Source organism: Ursus arctos, unplaced genomic scaffold (assembly GCF_023065955.2).
Source record: "Ursus arctos isolate Adak ecotype North America unplaced genomic scaffold, UrsArc2.0 scaffold_60, whole genome shotgun sequence".
Taxonomy (NCBI): Eukaryota; Metazoa; Chordata; class Mammalia; order Carnivora; family Ursidae; genus Ursus; species Ursus arctos.
Genome location: NW_026623079.1, coordinates 199,519 through 217,675, shown reverse-complemented (window position 1 = coordinate 217,675; position 18,157 = coordinate 199,519). Strand labels below are relative to the sequence as shown.

The 18,157-nt window shown below is 47.5% G+C and overlaps 1 protein-coding gene across 3 annotated transcripts in view; it reads right to left on the bottom strand.

Moving 5' to 3' along the window:
• The window catches only part of LOC130542961 (protein dopey-2-like), a 96,101-nt gene that overhangs the window by 60,466 nt on the left and 17,478 nt on the right, over positions 1 to 18,157 (bottom strand). For all 3 annotated transcript variants that reach the window (XM_057308166.1, XM_057308168.1, XM_057308167.1), the window contains exons 3-4: positions 2,969 to 3,150; positions 2,399 to 2,569 (exon numbers count right to left, since the gene is read on the bottom strand). In XM_057308166.1, the coding sequence (XP_057164149.1) occupies positions 2,399 to 2,569; positions 2,969 to 3,150 (353 nt within the window). The remainder of the gene's footprint in view (positions 1 to 2,398; positions 2,570 to 2,968; positions 3,151 to 18,157) is intronic.

The following is an 18,157-nucleotide window of genomic DNA, read 5'->3' as shown; positions in this document are numbered from 1 at the left end:
GAATCAACCCCTCCCCCCCCCACGCCGTCCCCCCTGCTCGAGCATGTGAGCGCGTGTGCGCGCTCTCTCTCTCTCAAATAAATCAATGAATCTTTAAAAATGTATATATGTTTCAACTATTTAAATTGGGCTCTCTCAACCCTGACACGATGAACTTTGGGGCCAGATGAGCCTTTGTCGTGGGGACAATCGTGTCCCTGTAGCGCTAGATGCCAGCAGCACCCTCTCTACCAGTGGTAACAGCCCGAAGAAGGATGCCAAATGTCCCTGGGGAATACAAATCAGCCCAGCTGAGAACCGCTGATTCACATTTTTGCTTGCTTACAGACCTCTGAGAATAGTCACCTTTCCCCCAAATCCTCAGAAGAGGAGTCTGGTACTTTCTCCCCACTACTCCTACTTTCTCAGTGCAGCAAAACGCAGCTGTGAAGCGACTTCTTGCACACTTTCAAGAAGAAGATCTGCCCAGGAGTAGTTTGCAGGCACACAAGGGTTAGAAAGCCAGGGTGAAGCGTTAGTCCTAACACTGGCCAGAGTTTCCGTTCTTAGGGTTCACGGACAAGCACAAGCCAGGAACAGTCTGCGCCTCCAGGGAACTCATGAGTCACCTGGCCTGCAGCGGCCCCAGCCTAACTCAGCCCTCTGCATTTGCTGCCAACAGGGACATGAGGACCCCCCTCGCCCCTCCCTTTCCTATCCTGCAGTGTTTGCTGGGGTGGCTGCCTTGGCTCCTGAGCACTTAGGGCAGGAAAGAGTTGCCAACTTCTCTCAAACTAACATGGATACAGGGACCAAAGACTCTGGTGCAGTCATCCCGATTACTGTGCCCATACACACCCACTCTGAGATTCTAGAACCCTCGCCAGCATCCACCTCGGAGAGCTGATAACGAATGGCTTTGGGGTGCTGCAGACATGGGGCCTGGTTTTCTGTCACAGCTCCATGTACTCGGTGATTCATGCAGCTCTACTCAGCTCTTGGTTCGATGTCAAGGAATCACACCAAAAAAATCCATGTTAAGCAACTTTAGCAACTGTTCAAATGAACCCTCACTGATCAACTAAGAGAACGACTATTTACACTCTTCTGGTGTGATTCATTCTTACAAATTAAAAAAAAACTGCAATACCTTTTGGGAATTGATGTGTTCCTCTGTCAGATGATGGAAAAAACATTTATAAACACACATACACGGATCTGTTTGGGAAACATGAATGGGCCAGAACTTGTAGAAAGAGCCTGGGACTAGAGGTCAAGACAGATCTGGTAAGGGTCCTCTCGCTGACTCCAACATGACCTTCCGTTCCTTCCCTCCACACACCTACCAATCCTGTGTTCCGCCACAGGCGTAAAACAGCAACGGGACAGACTCTGCGTCCTAAGGAAGTGGATCCTACCGACCCAACCCACTGCAAAGGCGGATCTTCACTGGGAAGGAGGAAGCCACCACCTGATCTATGTGAAAGCTTGAAATGTTTGAAGTGCAAATTTTTGGTTAGGTTTGTCCGATTCTACTACAAATGCTCATGACTTAAATGTACCCTTGGTCACTGGCCACAATCCCTCAAACCATTCTAATTATTTGGTTTCTCTGAGTCTAGGGGAGCACTCCAAACAGACCTTGGACTGACTCCCTGATTCTACCCCAGCCCTCCCCCGCCCCCGTCATTGCCAACGTGACAAAGGCGGTGTGACTGGGGCCTCTGGAATGGGGGAAATGTGAGCAGTACGTGGTGCAATCAAATGGAAACTTTTGCAAGCACAGAGGTTTCTAAACCTCCCAGTCAGGCTGCACAGGGTTTCTTAAAGCAGGTCCTATTAACAGAGGTTAATCAGCGATCACTCAGAACAGTTAATAGGATGGGAGATAATTCCCCAGAGAAACAGGATACTGTGTATACCCAGTAGTCTGAATGGATTTATGCTTCCTTCTGCTCCTAAGCATGACCAAAAAATAACCCCTATGTGAACTTTTATGCGTATGAGCTTTACACATTTCCCCAAGTGCTGCTGAAATTTGTCAAGCTGTTCTGCTTAGCATCGCCTTTGCGAGCCCCAGCCAGCCATGAAGCATGGCTCTGTTTTGACTGAGAAGCAGCCTAGTGTAATGGGAAGAAGGAAGACTTTGGAGTCTGACCTATGTGGCTTAGGATCCCAGCTCTGCCACTCGCTGACCGTGGGGCTCTGGGAAACCTTCTCACTTTCTGACTCTCACCTGTAACTGGAGGCAGTTCCCAGGAGGACACAGTATCTGGTCAAGCAGAGACCAGCACAGCAATGTCAAGCATCACCTCGACTTCTGCACCTTTCCCTGGGGTGCAGACCTCTGTACCTCCTTCCCCGCTACTCCCTAAGCGGCAGCACCACATGCAAGCACACCTGTCAGGATGAGACCCACCTGTCATAGATCTCCGAGCCCTCCTCCAAGCCGGGCAGCAGGCCCACAATGAAGGCCTGGAGACTGGGCAGGAGCAGCTTCTGCAGCGGGAGAAAGTATTTCTCATACAGGCCGAGCAGCACGGGCCTCACCGACATGGCTGCATTCGCCAGAAGAGGAAACAACCCACAGCTTTGGGAAAGAAGAAAGGGAGACGAGGGATAAATGAGACACCGACTCCGAAGTTTGCAACAATCACCCAGCCAAAGGGAGTTTTCAAAAGCAGCCAGCCGGCTGTTTTTACTGGGGCTGCAGACGTCTGCTTGCTTGTCACGGGACGGTCACGACGTACCGTTCAGCAAAGAGCAGGCATCTAGACAGTAGGTCCATCACGGTCCCACTTAGAACCCACTTAAAGAAAGGCCTGGGAGGATGCGCTTCACAGGCGAGCACTGGTTATCTCCTGCTGGCGTCTTTACGATGAACTGTTGCTCACCACTCCCTATTTTGTTTGTCATTTTCTCATTTTATGAACTGAACTATGGATTTTTCAGGTAATAAGAATGTAACATGGTAGGGAAGCTACTATACCTGTATAGGAACAAATCCTTGGCCAGCCATTTGGTCCCCACAATTTTGAAGATAATCTCATAGGTTTCTAGGGCTTTTAGGTGCACACCACTGGGCAAAGCAGGATGCAAGCACTGAGCTAACCTCTTGCTGATAACGAGCCGTCTTGGCAATAAGGAATACCTCAGGTTACTCTGCAAGGCCTGGAAAACAAGAGGGAAAACATGAGAAAGAAGGCAGCAACATTTACCAAGTAAAGCAAATCTGCCAGGGCCAGGAAGACATGAGCAGATGCAAAAGGAAGACAGAGGACCTGCATGGGGAACACCGGGGGGTCATGAGCCAGGCTCTAGGGACACACATATAAGCGAAGCGCTAGCAATCCTGGAGATGAGGCAGGCATCAGAATCAAAAGCAAGGGAGACCCTGTCACCATCAGACCAGCTCTTGGCCACACATGGAAACCTGGGTACCGGTGAGGGCTCCAGTCCACACATAAACCTAAACAGAACACAGACTTCCTCAGGGGACGTGACTCCCATCCCTAAGACAACCCTTGTCTGTGTGCTGGGGAAGCCCCTGGAATCCGCTCGGGGAGAAGAGATCTGACTAATCCCCATCATTCTCCCAGCTCAGCTTCACGGCCAGGTGGCTGAGTGAGGGGTCACCCCAGAAGAAACGGGGGCGGGGGGACACCTCTAGGCCATTACTCCTGGCATCTTCAGCAGTTGGTGATCCTGCTGGGTGGGAAGGACCCACATCCCACAGGAGAAATGTTCTACCCTGCTGGGATGCAGCAACAAGAGTCCTGGGCCAGGCCTCTGCCAGCCGGACACAGGCCTTGTCTGTGCTAAAGCCGCCGGGGTATGTGTGGTACCTGAGAAACACGGTCAGGAGTGCGAGTGGATCAATGCCATTCTGCACGGCCTCAAGTGACCATAGGCAGAGTGCTGTGGCTGGGTGGCTCCTCCTGACTCAATCTTATAATACAAAGTGTCATTATGGAACAATCTGCAAATATTTGCTCAAAGCCTACAGGGTAGAGTCCACGCTTCTTAAAACGCCACTCCAAGGCCTCCATAGCATGACTCCTGCCTGCTTTGTGCCCCCCCCCCCCGCCCCCACCTCTTCATACTTCAGCTTCAAACTTTGTAGCAACACAGATCCATTTGTGATTCCTGCCTGTGCTCCCTGTCCCTCTGCCCACCCTCCTTCCTGTCCACCTGGCTAACTTTCCTCACATGAGACTTAGCGTCCCCTTTCCTGGAGGCAGAATGGTCCCCGCTCTGGCAGGGTGCCCCAACCTGCGTGTTTAGTTACTCCTGCCCTGGACTCCATGTGCACATCCGTCACCGATTTACAACTGTCCTAATGATTGTCAGCTCCGGGCCTGACCTGGCGGGGAGAAACTTGAGGGTTGGGTCTGTTGTCTTCCCCTCTCTGGTTTTCAGCACTCTGCACAGAGCCTAAAACAAAGCAGGCATTCTGGAAGAATGTCATAAGATGTGTGTGATGCCAACTGCATTCTATCTGTGTCTCCCAACTACTGGCCCCTGGACCATATGGTCTTAAGGCCATGACAGCTTTCTTTTTATAAACAAAGAATGTGATCCTGCCCCTAAAACATACACAGAGGTTATACGGGAGGTAAAGGGAAAGGAAGGAAAATAATATCTTTCATCAGAAGCCTGACAAAACCCCCAAATTCAGTAAACCTGCACCTCAAAAAAAACCTCCATATAACCAGAGGTCATCAACAAAAATACCTTAAAACATTATATAAAAAAAGTGTGATATTTTAAAACAAAGGAAAAGCCAACAAAGTAATTTGTTAACGATTTTATTTATTTATTTATGGGGGGGAGAGAGAATATCAAGCAGACTCCATGCTGAGCACAGAGCCCAATATGGGGCTTGATCTCATGAACCCTGAGATCATGACCTGAGCTGAAATCAAGAGTCAGACACTTAACTGACTGAGCCACCCAGGCACCCCCTAGCACTTGTTTTTTAAGTCACTACCCACTCTCATACTGCTCAGTGTACTCTAAGGACTTCTGCTGTTTGAAGTGGAAAAGAGGGGGCACACCCACTGTGGTGGTCACCTGGGACGCACCAGCGTTTGCCTTCCTTGGGCTGTGCATGTACAGAATCCCATTTCTCTACCCTTTTGAACCTGGGTGTGGCAGCATGACTGACTCTGGCCAGTGGGATGAGTGGAGTGATATGAGTCACGCAGGCACAGCCTTTAAAAACCAACTCAAAGCTTGTTGGGTTCTCTTTTCTTGACTTTAAGATCATGGACATGTGGGTTGAGCTGAAGCCCCTCCCAGCCTGGCTCCCTGAGAAATTACAGAGCAGAAACCACATGCTGACCCAGTGAGGCAGAGCTCAACCATATAAAACTCACCGAGATTAGGGACTGTTTGTTACCATGGCATAACCCTCTCTATCCTGACTGATAAACCTCTTCCCACATAAACGCAATTACAAGGAACCACAACGATCCATTCCAAATGAATGAGGCTGCTTGCTATTTCTTTCTCATTTAAATGTGTGACTTAATTTAATTTGAAAAAAGACATAGGAAAAGAAACGTAACAAGAACTGAGGCTGCGACCGGTAAATGTGGAATGGATTATTCATTGTTTGCTGTCTGTGTTAATCCACGCAAACACGGCATGTCTGAGAAAGGGGCTCAGTGCTGTTGAGGGAAAGGCAGAAAGATAAAGGAAGCTGTCAGACCTGAAAATTCAGCAAAAACAAAGGATATAAACAGATCGTACTTGGAAAAATGAGAAGCTGCTTGTCGTTCCTGGTAAGAAAAATGCAATTAAAACTACAAGAAAATACCTTTCTTTTCACCCATGAGGTTGTCAAGCTAGATCAAAGCACACAAGTTCAGAAGCGAGCAGAGCCACCGAGAGATTGTGAGCCAAGTTAAGTTCCTCATCTAGGGTCAGGATGTGGCCAGACAGACCCTGAGAGCCTCTCCTTGGGGTGGTTAGGGGCGTCAACCCGTCTGCATCACTTTCACCACTAATCACGGGGCTAAAATCGTGCCTAGGTCAGAGTGATTGTGCTAAGCCACGTTCCACAGAGCCTGGCACTTGACAAGTGCTTCCACACTGAGGTTAGACAAACAAACAAGACTGAAATATTATAATACTGGTTTAATATGTGAGCTTGGGGGTGAGAGCCTAGCACTCCTATTCCACCATTTGCTAACAAGGCAAATTCTTTAAACTTTCTGGCTATCATTTCATCTATAAAAATGGAGATCATGGCACCTCACAGAGCTGCAAGCATCAAACGAGACACCCCATACAAAGAGTAGAGCAATGTAAGCAGCCAGCAAACACCTCTTATTATCATCACAAACTGAAAATGAAGCACAAGACTTCGAGATGGAGAGAAGATGCATTTTAAAACAATCCACTGAAACCCACTCATTTACAGATAATGCCCTTTATTGTCCCCAAAGCAAACAAGGACACTAGTTAAGTGTGTCGATGAAGGGTGAGAAATATATGGAATCAGAAAAGCAAAGCTCAAACTGCTCTATGCTTGGAGGTAAGTAAGATCCCTGCAGACCCAAAATATGATGAAAATCCCAAGAGACCCTGTAGCCAAGGAGGAAATCTGCATTGATGAGGTAGACTTGGGGAACATGAAATTTCCTTTTAAGAAGACAGAGGACAAGATAAATAGTAATTAATATTTAGGATTAAAAGGGAAAATAAAGTATTTCCTAAATGATATTTAAAGAAAATTTCTAAACAGACATTTTGCAAGTCTTTTTTTAAAAAAAGATTTTATTTCTTTATTTGACAGACAGAGAGAGTACAAGCAAGGGGAGCAGCAGGCAGAGGGAGAGGGAGAAGCAGGCTCCCTGCTGAGCAAGGAGCCCAACCCTCCATCCCAGGACCCTGGGATCATGACCTGAGCGGAAGGCAGACAGCCAGCCACCCAGGCGCCCCAACATTTTTCAAGTCTTAAAACTGAAGATTAGAATCACCATTTGAAAAATGCTTTGCATGCAGTAGATTCAGAGCACTTCTGGAAACAAAGGATTTCCCTAAGAGAGCTCCTCCTCCCCCAGAGTGACAGACCTCATGCAGGAAATGAGGCTGTGGGCCTGTCGAAAAACGCTGTGAGAATGGAATGTTTTTCCATCTCTTTGTGTCTTCCTCAATTTCTTTTGTAAGTGTTTTGTAGTTTTTAGAGTACAGATCCTTTACTTCTTTGGTTAGATTTATTCCTAGGTATCTTACGGTTTTTGGTACAATTGTAAATGGGATCGATTCCTTAATTTCTCCTTCTTCTGTCTCATTGTTAGTGTATAGAAATGCAACTGATTTCTGTGCATTGATTTTTATATCCTGCCACGTTGCTGAATTCCTGTATGAGTTCTAGCAATTTGGGGGTGGAGCCTTTTGGGTTTTCTACATAAAGTATGTCATCTGCGAAGAATGAGAGTTTGACTTCTTTGCCAATTTGAATGCCTTTTCTTTTTGTTGTCTGATTGCTGAGGCTCAGACTTCTAGTACTATATTGAACAACTGTGGTGAGAGTGGGCATCCTTGTCGTGTTCCTGACCTTAGGGGAAAAGCTCTCAGTTTTTCCCCATTAAGAATTATATTCACTGTGGGCTTTTCATAGATGGCTTTTATGATATTGAGATATGTTAAAATATCTATGCTACCCAGAGCAATCTACACATTCAATGCAATCCCTATTAAAATACCATCAACTTTTTTCACAGAGCTGGGACAAATAATCCTAGAATTTGTATGGAACCAGAAAAGACCCCAAATCTCCAGGGGAATGTTGAAAAAGAAAACCAAAGCTGGGGGCATCACAATGCCAGACTTCAAGCTCTATTATAAAGTTGTAATCATCAAGACAGTATGGTACTGGCACAAAAACACACACACACACCAATGGGACAGAATAGAGAACCCAGAATGGACCCTCAACTCTAGGGTCAACTAATCTTTGACAAATCAGGAAAAAACATCCAATGGAAAAAAGACAGTCTCTTCAATAAATGGTGCTGGGAAAACAGGACAGCCACATGTGAAAGAATGAAACTGGACCACTCTCTTACACCATACACAAGAACAGACTCAAAATGGATGAAAGACCTAAATGTGAGACAGGAACCCATCAAAATCCTAGAGTCGAGAACACAGGCAGCAACCTCTTCAACCTCGGCCATAGCAACTTCTCGCTAGACACGTCTCCAAAGGCAAGGGAAACAAAAGCAAAAATGAACTATTGGGATTTCATCAAGATAAAAAGCTTCTGCACAGCAAAGGAAATAGTCAACAAAACTAAAAGGCAACCTACAGAATGGAAAAAGATATTTGCAAATGACGTTGCAGATAAAGGGCTGGTATCTAAGATCTATAAAGAACTTATCAGACTCAACACCCAAAAAACAAATAATCCAGTCAAGAAATGGGCAGAAAACATGAACAGACATTTCTCCAAAGAAGACATACAAATGGCCAACAGACACATGAAAAAATACTCCGTATCACCTGGCATCAGGAAAATACAAATCAAAACCACAATGAAATACCACCTCACACCAGTCAGAATGGCTAAAATTAACAAGGCAGGAAACAACAAATGTTGGTGAGGATGCAGAGAAAGGGGAACCCTCTTACACTGTTAGTGGGAATGCAAACTGGTGCGGCCACTCTGGAAAACAGTACAGAGGTTCCTCAAGACGTTAAAAATAGAGCTACCCTACGATCCAGCAATTGCACTACTAGGAATTTACCCTAAAGATACAGATGTAGTGAAAAGAAGGGGCACCTGTACCCCAATGTTCATAGCAGCATTGTCCACAGTAGCCAAACTGTGGAAGGAGCCGAGCTGCCCTTCAACAGATGAATGGATGAAGAAGATGTGGTCCATATATACGATGGAATATTACTCAGCCATCAGAAAGGATGAATACCTACCATTTGCATCGACATGGATGGAACTGGAGGGTATTATGCTAAGCAAAATCAGTCAATCAGAGAAAGACAATTATTATACGGTTTCACTCATATGTGGAATATAAGAAACAGGAAGGAGGATCATAGGGGAAAGGAGGGAAAACTGAATGGGAAGTCATCAGAGAGGGAGAAAAACCATGAGAGACTCTTAACTCTAGGATACGAACTGAGGGTTGCTGGAGGGAAGGTGGGTGTTTGTGGGGGTGGGGAACTGGGTAATGGGCATTAAGGAGGGCACATGATGTGAGGAGCACTAGGTGTTATATGCAACTGATGAATTATGGAACACTACATCTGAAACTAATGATGTACTATACGTTGGCTAAATGAATTAAAAAAAAAAAAAAACAAAGCAAAACAAACACCTTCTGGGTGAGCAGTGTTATAGCACCTCGCAAATGTGCCCGAAGGGAAACATAAGCCAACTCTTGGTGCCATTAAGTAAACAGTGGCCACCATGAAGGTTCCCACTCTGGCTCCCCCAAATTCTCCCTCTACAAGACTTTTCCTTTAGTTTCGCTGAGGGCTAACGCATGGCCATGAGGGGACCATCTCCACACTTTCAGGGCAAACTTAAAAGGGAACGAGTCATCCAATGACTCATTCCCCCACTTTGGCTGCTAAACCCCACTCAGGGTGCTGGTTCAGCCATGGTGGCTTTCTTCAGTCAGCCACCTCTGACTCAGGAGCTCCTCTACCGGGGAGCTGTCAACTTGGGTGTCCCTGCACACAAGGAAGTGGTTGGCCCATGTGGCCAGCCCACCTTTGGGACCCGAAAAACACTTCTCAGTAGGAAATTGGATGCCTTCTGCTGCATGCTCTCTGAGAGTGAGATCAAGCCAGATGCCCATGGCTGTCGCTGCTTTTGAAAGAGAAAACGTTCAATTTAGAATAGCCTTGGCCTAGGAGGTTCCAAAACTGAGTGCTGTGCACTGTTGGTGGGAATGTAAAATGGTATAATCGCTGTGCAAACAGGATGGTGGTTCCTCAAAAGATTAGGGGCACCTGGCCGGCTCAGTCAGCAGAGCACTGTTGATCTGGGGGTCGTTAGTTCGAGCCCCACGTTGGGTGGAGAGTTTACTTAAAAAAAATAATGGGGCACCTAGTTGGCGCAGTCGTTAAGCATCTGCCTTCGGCTCAGGGCGTGATCTCAGGGTCCTGGGATCGGCCCATATCTTCCGCTAGGAGCCTGCTTCTTCCTCTCCCACTCCCCCTGCGTGTGTTTCCTCTCTCTCTGGCTGTCTCTCTCTGTCAAATAAATAAATAAAATCTTTAAAAAAAATAAAAAAAATAAAATAAATAAATAAAATCGTTAAAAAAAGATTAAGTATTTGACTTGTTTACCAAACTACTGTATGATCCAGTGATTCTACTTCTGAGCACATGTGCAAAAGAACTGGGAGCAAGGACTCAAACAGGTATTTACACACCCATGTTCACTGCAGCACTACTCACAATAGCCGAAAGGTGAAAACAACCCAAATGTCAACAAATGGATCGATAAAATGTGGTCCACACATACAGTGGACTGTTTCTCAGCCTTAAGAAGGAAGGAAATCCTGACACACACTACTACATGAACGAACCTCAAAGACACTGCACTCAGTGCAACAGGCCAGATGCAAAAGGACACACACCGTATGATTCCACTTAGATGAGGTCCCTAGTCAAAGTGACAGACACAGAAAGCGGAATTGGGGGAGGGGGCCAGGGATTGGTGGGGGGGGGAGGGCAGCCCGTGTTTAATGGGAATGGTCTGTTTTGCATGTTGGTGCTGGTTGTTCAAGGTAAATACGCTGAAACGGTACACTCGTAGACAGTTAAAACGGTAAATTTCATGTATATTTTATCACCCAAAAGAAAAAAGAAATGAATGCTGTGTTTCACCCAACTGGTCCTGTAGCTGAGCTGCAAGAACCATGAACTCTCTCAGGTGACATTTGCTTGTTGAACAAACTGAAAACTCTTTTCTCACCAGAGAACAAAGGGACTCCTTTCAATAAATCCTGAAGGGACCCAGGGACTCAGTCCAGCCTCTCCTGAGCGTAAGGTTTTGGTGTTTTGTTTTTATTTTTTTGAGAGAGAGAGAGATCCTGTAAGTGAGCAGGGATGTGGGGGGAAGGGGCGGAGGGAGAGAGAGAATCCCAAGCAGACGCCACGCTCAGTACAGAGCCCAGTAAAGGGCTCGATCTCACGACCCTAAGGTCGCGACCTGAGCCAAAACCAAGAGTCCTACGCTTAATCAACTCCGCCACCCAGGTGCCCCTGAGTGTGTTTTTAACCCTTAGTTAGTAAAATAGCCACCTGAACTGAGTCCACTTTCTAGTGCCTGAAAGCTCCTGATTTCCTCTTTACCCGCTCCTGGCTGTTGGAGAGCTGCCAAGACTGGAACCCGGGTGTGGGTCACGGAGGGCCACCCCAACGCTGCCTTGTTCTTGCCAGCCTCTATCCTGGCACTGTGCTTCTCCAGCAGGAAAAGCCCATTGAGTATTTCCAGGGAAGTTTCATTGTTTGGGTTGTGTTTTTCAGGAAATCAGAAACCCAAGTAAGCTTAACAGATACATAGAAAGATATGGATACACAAATATAGTATATAATATATATATTTATATTACAGATACAACACATATGATAAACACTAAATAAAAATGATGTATACTAAAAAAAAGATGAGAAATGTTCTTCAGCTATAGAATAAATACCTCAAGGAAACTCATAAATTTGGAAGGAAAAAATGGCCATGTTTTCAAAATCACTTTGAAAAATGCTAAACAGAAAGGAAAAGCTAGGATTAAAGCAGAAATAAACCTTCCTTCCTTATTTTCCTCAAGAAAGCATTCCTTCAGCTATAGTCAAGGTATAACAGTTTGGACCTCATTTTATGCATCAGCTCAGCAGGCTGACCTTAAAATAAAATAATAAAAAATCTATACAACGCTAAGTTTGAAAAAGAAAGGTCTGAACCACATCCAAGCTTCGTTGACAGAGACCAGGAAGTGTCTCGCTTTGCTCCACCCACGACAATGTCCGCGCTGCACTTTGTTTTACTTTGACATCACGCTATCTGGCAACCTGATGTTCTCTAGGACTCTCAGCACGACACAGACCGGTTCTGTGTAAGAAACAGGATTAAAAATTCCAGAAGGGTAGACTACGGACTCAGAAAGTACTTTAATACACTTAAAAATGGTTAAGATAAATTGTATGTTACATGTACTTTACCACAATTAAAAAATTTTTAAAGAGACTTCAACAATATGGGAAGGGGGTGAGTTACATTTGATTTTCCAGAGTTCCCCAGAAGAGATCACTCAAACCTGCTCTTCACGGTGATAACACTGACTTCAGAATGTCAGATGCTCTTCTATAAAGAAACACAAGCAAGCCAATTTCGAAGCAGGGCTTGCATCAAGCAAATGGTAAAATACCGGCAGGTCTTCCTTCTGGAAGTTGGTCATCTTTAAAAGGCTGTTCGTTTCATGCCGCAAAACCGAAGCTGCACCGTGAGTAAGGCTGGCCAGGTGGCACAAGCCCGAACATTCATTAAATCCTTGCCAAGGGACACCAATGGTGCCCTTCAGACAGAAGGAAAACAGGACAGATGCTGAGTAATAACAAATTGGCCAGGACTCCCCACATGAAAGTAGGCCAAGTCCTGAAGGCGGAGATGGTGAAAGCGTCACGTCCTACCTGAAATGGCAGTGACTCGGCCACCGTGCCAATCTGGGAGGGCGGGGACGGCGAGAGACAGGAGGAGCACAGGGAGCTGGGATTTCCCAGAGAACCAATGAAGTCCGCTTCTGTTGAACCAGGGGAGTGAACCCGCACATCCCCTCTGGAAAGAGCTTCCTTCTTAACAAGGTCCCAGACTGAAACGTGGCTGTGCGGTGCTGCCGCGTCAGGTGATCGCTGCGGGCAACTCTGCCGAGCGGTTACCCTGGAGTCGTCCCCTCCGGCCTTACCACGTCCACACCACACGACCTCGGCTTGCAGTGGAGCTGCCAGCACGCCACAGTGGTCTCGGCTTCACTTGGCCTCCCACACGCGGGAGAGGCGCATCAGAATGTGGTTTTTGCTTTTAAAAATGTCTTATGATTATTTTTCTTCCTTTGGAATCGGCTCTATCTTACTGCCAGAGCTGATATTAACTTGGGCTTTCTGAGCAAACACCACGCTGCCTGCTAGGAGCCCCACGGAAGGCTGAGCACACACCGCGGGAGGCTTTACAGAACGTGGCCTGGAGGCCGAGGCGGTGGCTACCCCAGGCCGGACCAGGCCAGCGACAGCAGGCCGAGCTGCCGCCGCAGCCACGGACCACACGTCCGCGGGCACGATGGCCCTGGTACCACAAGCCCTGGGCCAACGCCTCAGCAGGGCAGTCCTCATTTTTCTCAGCTGCACGGGAGCTGGCTCTGCTGTGGAGGGAACGTGTTGCTGGTCTAACTCACAACAAAGTGAGGCAGGGGACATGTGATGGACAGCACAGTCTCGGAATGAGCTGACCTGGGGCCCAGTCGGGGCAGCCACCCTTCCTCAGCTGCCCAGCCTGGCCCAGGTTCCCTGAGCATGGGCACCTGGTCGTGCAGACGAGACTCGAAAGGAGCAGAAACATTCCGGGTGTTCATGCCCTTCCTACTTCCCCAGGGCATCGGGATTCACAAGGAATGCACACGTCTGTACACATGTGACACAAACACCGGGTCCAGGCTCTCGGTTGAGAGGACTTGGGAATCTCCACACTGGGTCAGAAAACTCCTTAAAACATTGACAGGGGTGCCTGGGTGGCTGAGTCGGTTAAGCGGCTGACTCTTGATTTCAGCTCAGGTCATGATCTCAGGGTTGTGGGATCGAGCCCAGCGTCGGGAATCTGTGCTGGGCGTGAAGACTGCTTGAGATTTTTCTCCCTTTGCCCCTCCCTTCTCTCCCTCTCCAAAAAAACAAACAAAAAAACCCCCCAAACAAACCACAGCATAGCGTTCCTACCTCATAGAAGGCAAGCTGCAACACACATGTCCAAATATTGCTCTTTATCTTTCCCCTTGTGAGTTTATTGCATCTATTGTAGAAACCACGCCCTCTCACCACTAACAGCAATTTTCCCTGTCTTCCCACACAGAAACTTTAGATGGCTAGCTGCAATGACTTCCATGTTTCCAGACTTATGTCTTATTCTCTTCCCATTGTAGTGCTGGTCCTGAGCCCTCCCTCCCAGCCATGCATCTGCTCGTGGGCTCTGCAGCCACGCTGGCTGAGCTGAACACTGGACGTTGAACGAGGAAGCCTCAAGCAAGCCGGAGCTCCCCTCACTGTCCTCACCAGTAAAAGGGGTTGAACAGCACCAACTTCGGAGGATTATAGGTTTGAGAAACAATGAGTGACAAGCTTGTAACAGGGGCTCACTAACGGGAATCATTCTATTTGGGGGGGCTATGAGCCAAGAAGCTGGGATGATGGACAAGGGCGGGAGGAGGTCAAGGCAGCGGAGTTCGATAGTGAACCACATAAAAGGAAATGAATATGTGGGGCAAACACGCCCTTCAGGACTAAACACTGACACATACGTGATGCAGAGAATACTAAAATACTTAAGAATTTATAACCGCAAACCAGAAGATCTCATAAAAGTGAGCGTATCATTAAGATACTAAATGACTTGCTGTCTGGACACACCTTCTTTTCTGCTTTTTTAAATGTATTTTAACCCACATACAAATGATATATTTAACAAACAAACCAAAAGCCTATTACACAGAAACCAACTCGTTAAAGTCAGGGCCAGAAAAGCAGTAAGAATCTCTTGGGCAAAGAATCTTATTATAAATCCCAGACAGGCTTCAGTCCCCAGAGTTCTACTGGTAGAACTCAATATTCTTTAAAGTTCACACCCAGAAGAAAAGAACTGGCACTCAAACGAGACTAAATGTTATCTCCTTCTGCACAGAGCAGGTTTCTCGAGATCTCCAGAGCAGCACTTCCCAGTCCTCGGTGTTGAAGCAAAATGGGTTCAGCGTGGCTGTGTGGGGCTCGGGACGCATCCTCCTCGAGCACTCTCGTTCTGCACAGAGCCTCGGGCACCGCACTGGGCGCTGGGATGTGACCTGCAGGCGCCCCAACGAACTCATTCAGAGTCGCAGCTGGGAGGTGAAGAACACAGCTCTCCAATGCAGCTCGGCCTGTTCACTCTGCTCTGAATCCGACCTGTGGTTCTCCTTCTCTACGCTCTTCCTTTGCTTCCCGGTCCCTGAGATAAGTTATCTGCATAGAAGCAGGCGGCAGCTGAAAAACAACGATGGAAGGAAAAAGCCTGCCAACGAGGCACCCGGGAACGGTGACAGAGGCAGGAAAGGCTGGCTCTCTCCAGATCCACTCTGGCCCAAGCTGGCTGTGCTCTCCAGAACCCAACTGCTGTAAAACTGCCCGGGACACCCAGAACCAAGAGGCTGGACACATGGCTGGCATAAAACAGGCGCTGAAGGAACACTACCTCCTCAGACACAACGGGGCTTGTGCAGTGAGGATGAAAGCAGGGCGGGCAGGGAGACAAAATCCTCCGCAGTTTCTCTGTACATGCCTTGATTCCAGCCAGAGCCACGCCGATGCAGATGGAGGGCGCCGATCAGCATGGCACAGGCGGCATCTTTTAAGGACACACAAACACCTTCACTGTTGGGAAACAAGTGTGCCTGCTTCTGCCCACAGAGGAAACGGGTTCCCATGGGTTTAGGATGGTCCGACATTGCGGACTCAGTTACCAAGCATTGGGCTGTAGAGCATAGCTCGTCCATCTATACAAATCGAAATGAAGAAATGCATCACCTCGCAGCCAAAAGTCTAGAGCTGTGGTTCTCGAACGGGGGCAGTTCTGCCCCTGGGGGACATTGGACAATGTCTGGAGGCATTTCTAGCTGTTACAATGGGGGCTGGGGGTGGGAGGTGTTATTGGCATCTAGCGGACAAAGGCCAAGATGCGGACGAACATCCTGTAATGCTCAGGACAGCACCCCCTGCCCCATCACAGAAGGTCAACAGTGCCGAGGCCAAGCAACTGGTCTGGGGGAGCATATTCCTGTATTTGGCTAATGCAAGGGCTCAGTGACATCCTAGGAAGACGAGCCTTTTTGTGCTTACATGCTCCTCATGGTGGGTTGACTTATCCTCGGCCTTTTCCTGCTGTGGCCTCAGATGTCTGCCACACATCGGGCATTACATTCTCCCACAATTAAAGAGAGGAACAAAAAAAGTCACGTGTTTGTTCCTTTCCTGTCTCTCTGTATTAGAGGAAACCCTTTCCAGAAGCCAGCTGGCCACACCTCATAGGTTAGGGAAGGTCACATGCCCATGTCTGAATCAATCCCTGCCAAGAAACACAGAATTACTAGGGAGAAGTCCTAGAACAATAACATTTACTGCTGAGGCTGGGAGATGGGCGCTCCCACCCTGGCGTGCTTTGCCACCTGATCCCTGGACATAACTGCAAAGGCACAGGGTGAACAGCGGGGTAGACAACCAGCACGTGGGTCTCAATCTCAGAAGGAAGTGGTGAGCCTGAACGCGAGCCTGAGAGCTCTCTCCTTCCTTCAATCCACAACATTTGAATTCACGTATCTTCCAGCAGATTTACTTCCCAGGCCGATCTCAGGCGTTGGGAGATTCAGTTTGAGTACCGTCATCACTAAAAGCACGTGAATAAAATGTTCAGGCAGAACTGTGTTGTTCTGAGAAAAGCAATTCAACACTTTACGAACTGATCAAGTAATGAAATGGCATCCTTTCTGGCCATATAAAGATAAGAAGTCATTTAAGTTAGTAAACAAAGACTGAACTGATGTCTCGGGGGACAGCAATCCGATGGGCCTGCGGGGCTGAGATGATCGTGAAACAGGAGACGCCCCCATCAAAATCAGTGCATGCCACGTGGGGGTAGGGACTGCAACGTCCACCCGAATCATGCTCCCCGCTTCTGTGGTAAAGGTGGTAGCTGGGCCCTGGCTGCTCCACCAGAGAATATTTTTCTCCCTTGAAGACAGAAGTGGAGGGAATGTGTGCCGTTAAGATCTATGCACACTCCTATATGTTCTCCTCCTTCTTGTGGAACAGAACGGCAGCGAACAGAGCAACTCTGGAAGCCATGTGTTAAAAATGGCAGAGTCCCAGGCTTGAGTCTCTAGAATAACCATGTGGAAGAGAGCTGCCCAATCTGGAACACCATGCTGAACTGAGAGAGGAGCGAGACACTTCTATCTTATTGGCGGCCCTGAGTTTTTGATGGCTTTGTTACAGCAGCTGACATTACCGTAACTAATACATTCCAAGTATCATTATTTAACACTGTTCCAGAAAATGCTAACAAAACACCAGGAAAAACCCCCACAAATTCAGTATTGATTGACGATATGTAAGCTTGTCTAGCCACAGAACTCAAAACCATTAGCTGAAAAAAAACCAAGTAAATTCATGAAGATGGCCAGTTTCCAAACTCTGTGAGTTAATCGTTTTGTACACATCAACAACCAGTTGAAACACAGAGTGGGAAACGAACCCATTCACAGCAGCAAAATACACGTACACAATATCTAATGTATTTAGGAAACGGGAAGGACTTATGTAAGAAAAATGATGAAGTTCTTAGGGACAAAAGTGAATCCTTTTTCCTCAATGAAGAGAATGCGGGAGGGCCAACTGTGTAAAGATGTCACTTCTTCCCCAAACATGCTGTCATTGTTACCTCATGCCAATCAACCCCCCCCTGCCCCCCAAGATTTAACTTCACGTATCATTCTAAAGTTCATGAGTCTGAAAACAGCCTGGCAACAGTGGAAAGATTCTGAAACAGAAGAGGGTTAGGATGGTGTAGAGAACCCAGTCCTGCCAGACAGACACTCGAAAGCACAGCAGCATAAGGGCCGTGGCTGTGGCAGCAGCGCAGACCGACGAGCAGATCGCAGACTCGTGTGTCCGAGGGTTAACTCTACGCCCACTGACACAGCCTCTCCGCCTCTGGCGATGTACATCGGCAGAAACGGCCACGTGCCCACAGATGCTCATGAGAGCTCCATTTAGAATCAGGAAAGCCCAGAAGCAAACCAGTCCAGCAATAAGGGCTTCCAGGCCTCATCCCCTTCCATACAATACTCCCCTTCTTTTTCTCTCCCCCACATCCAAGACTAGAGCTATATATGACTGTTCAACTAGCTTT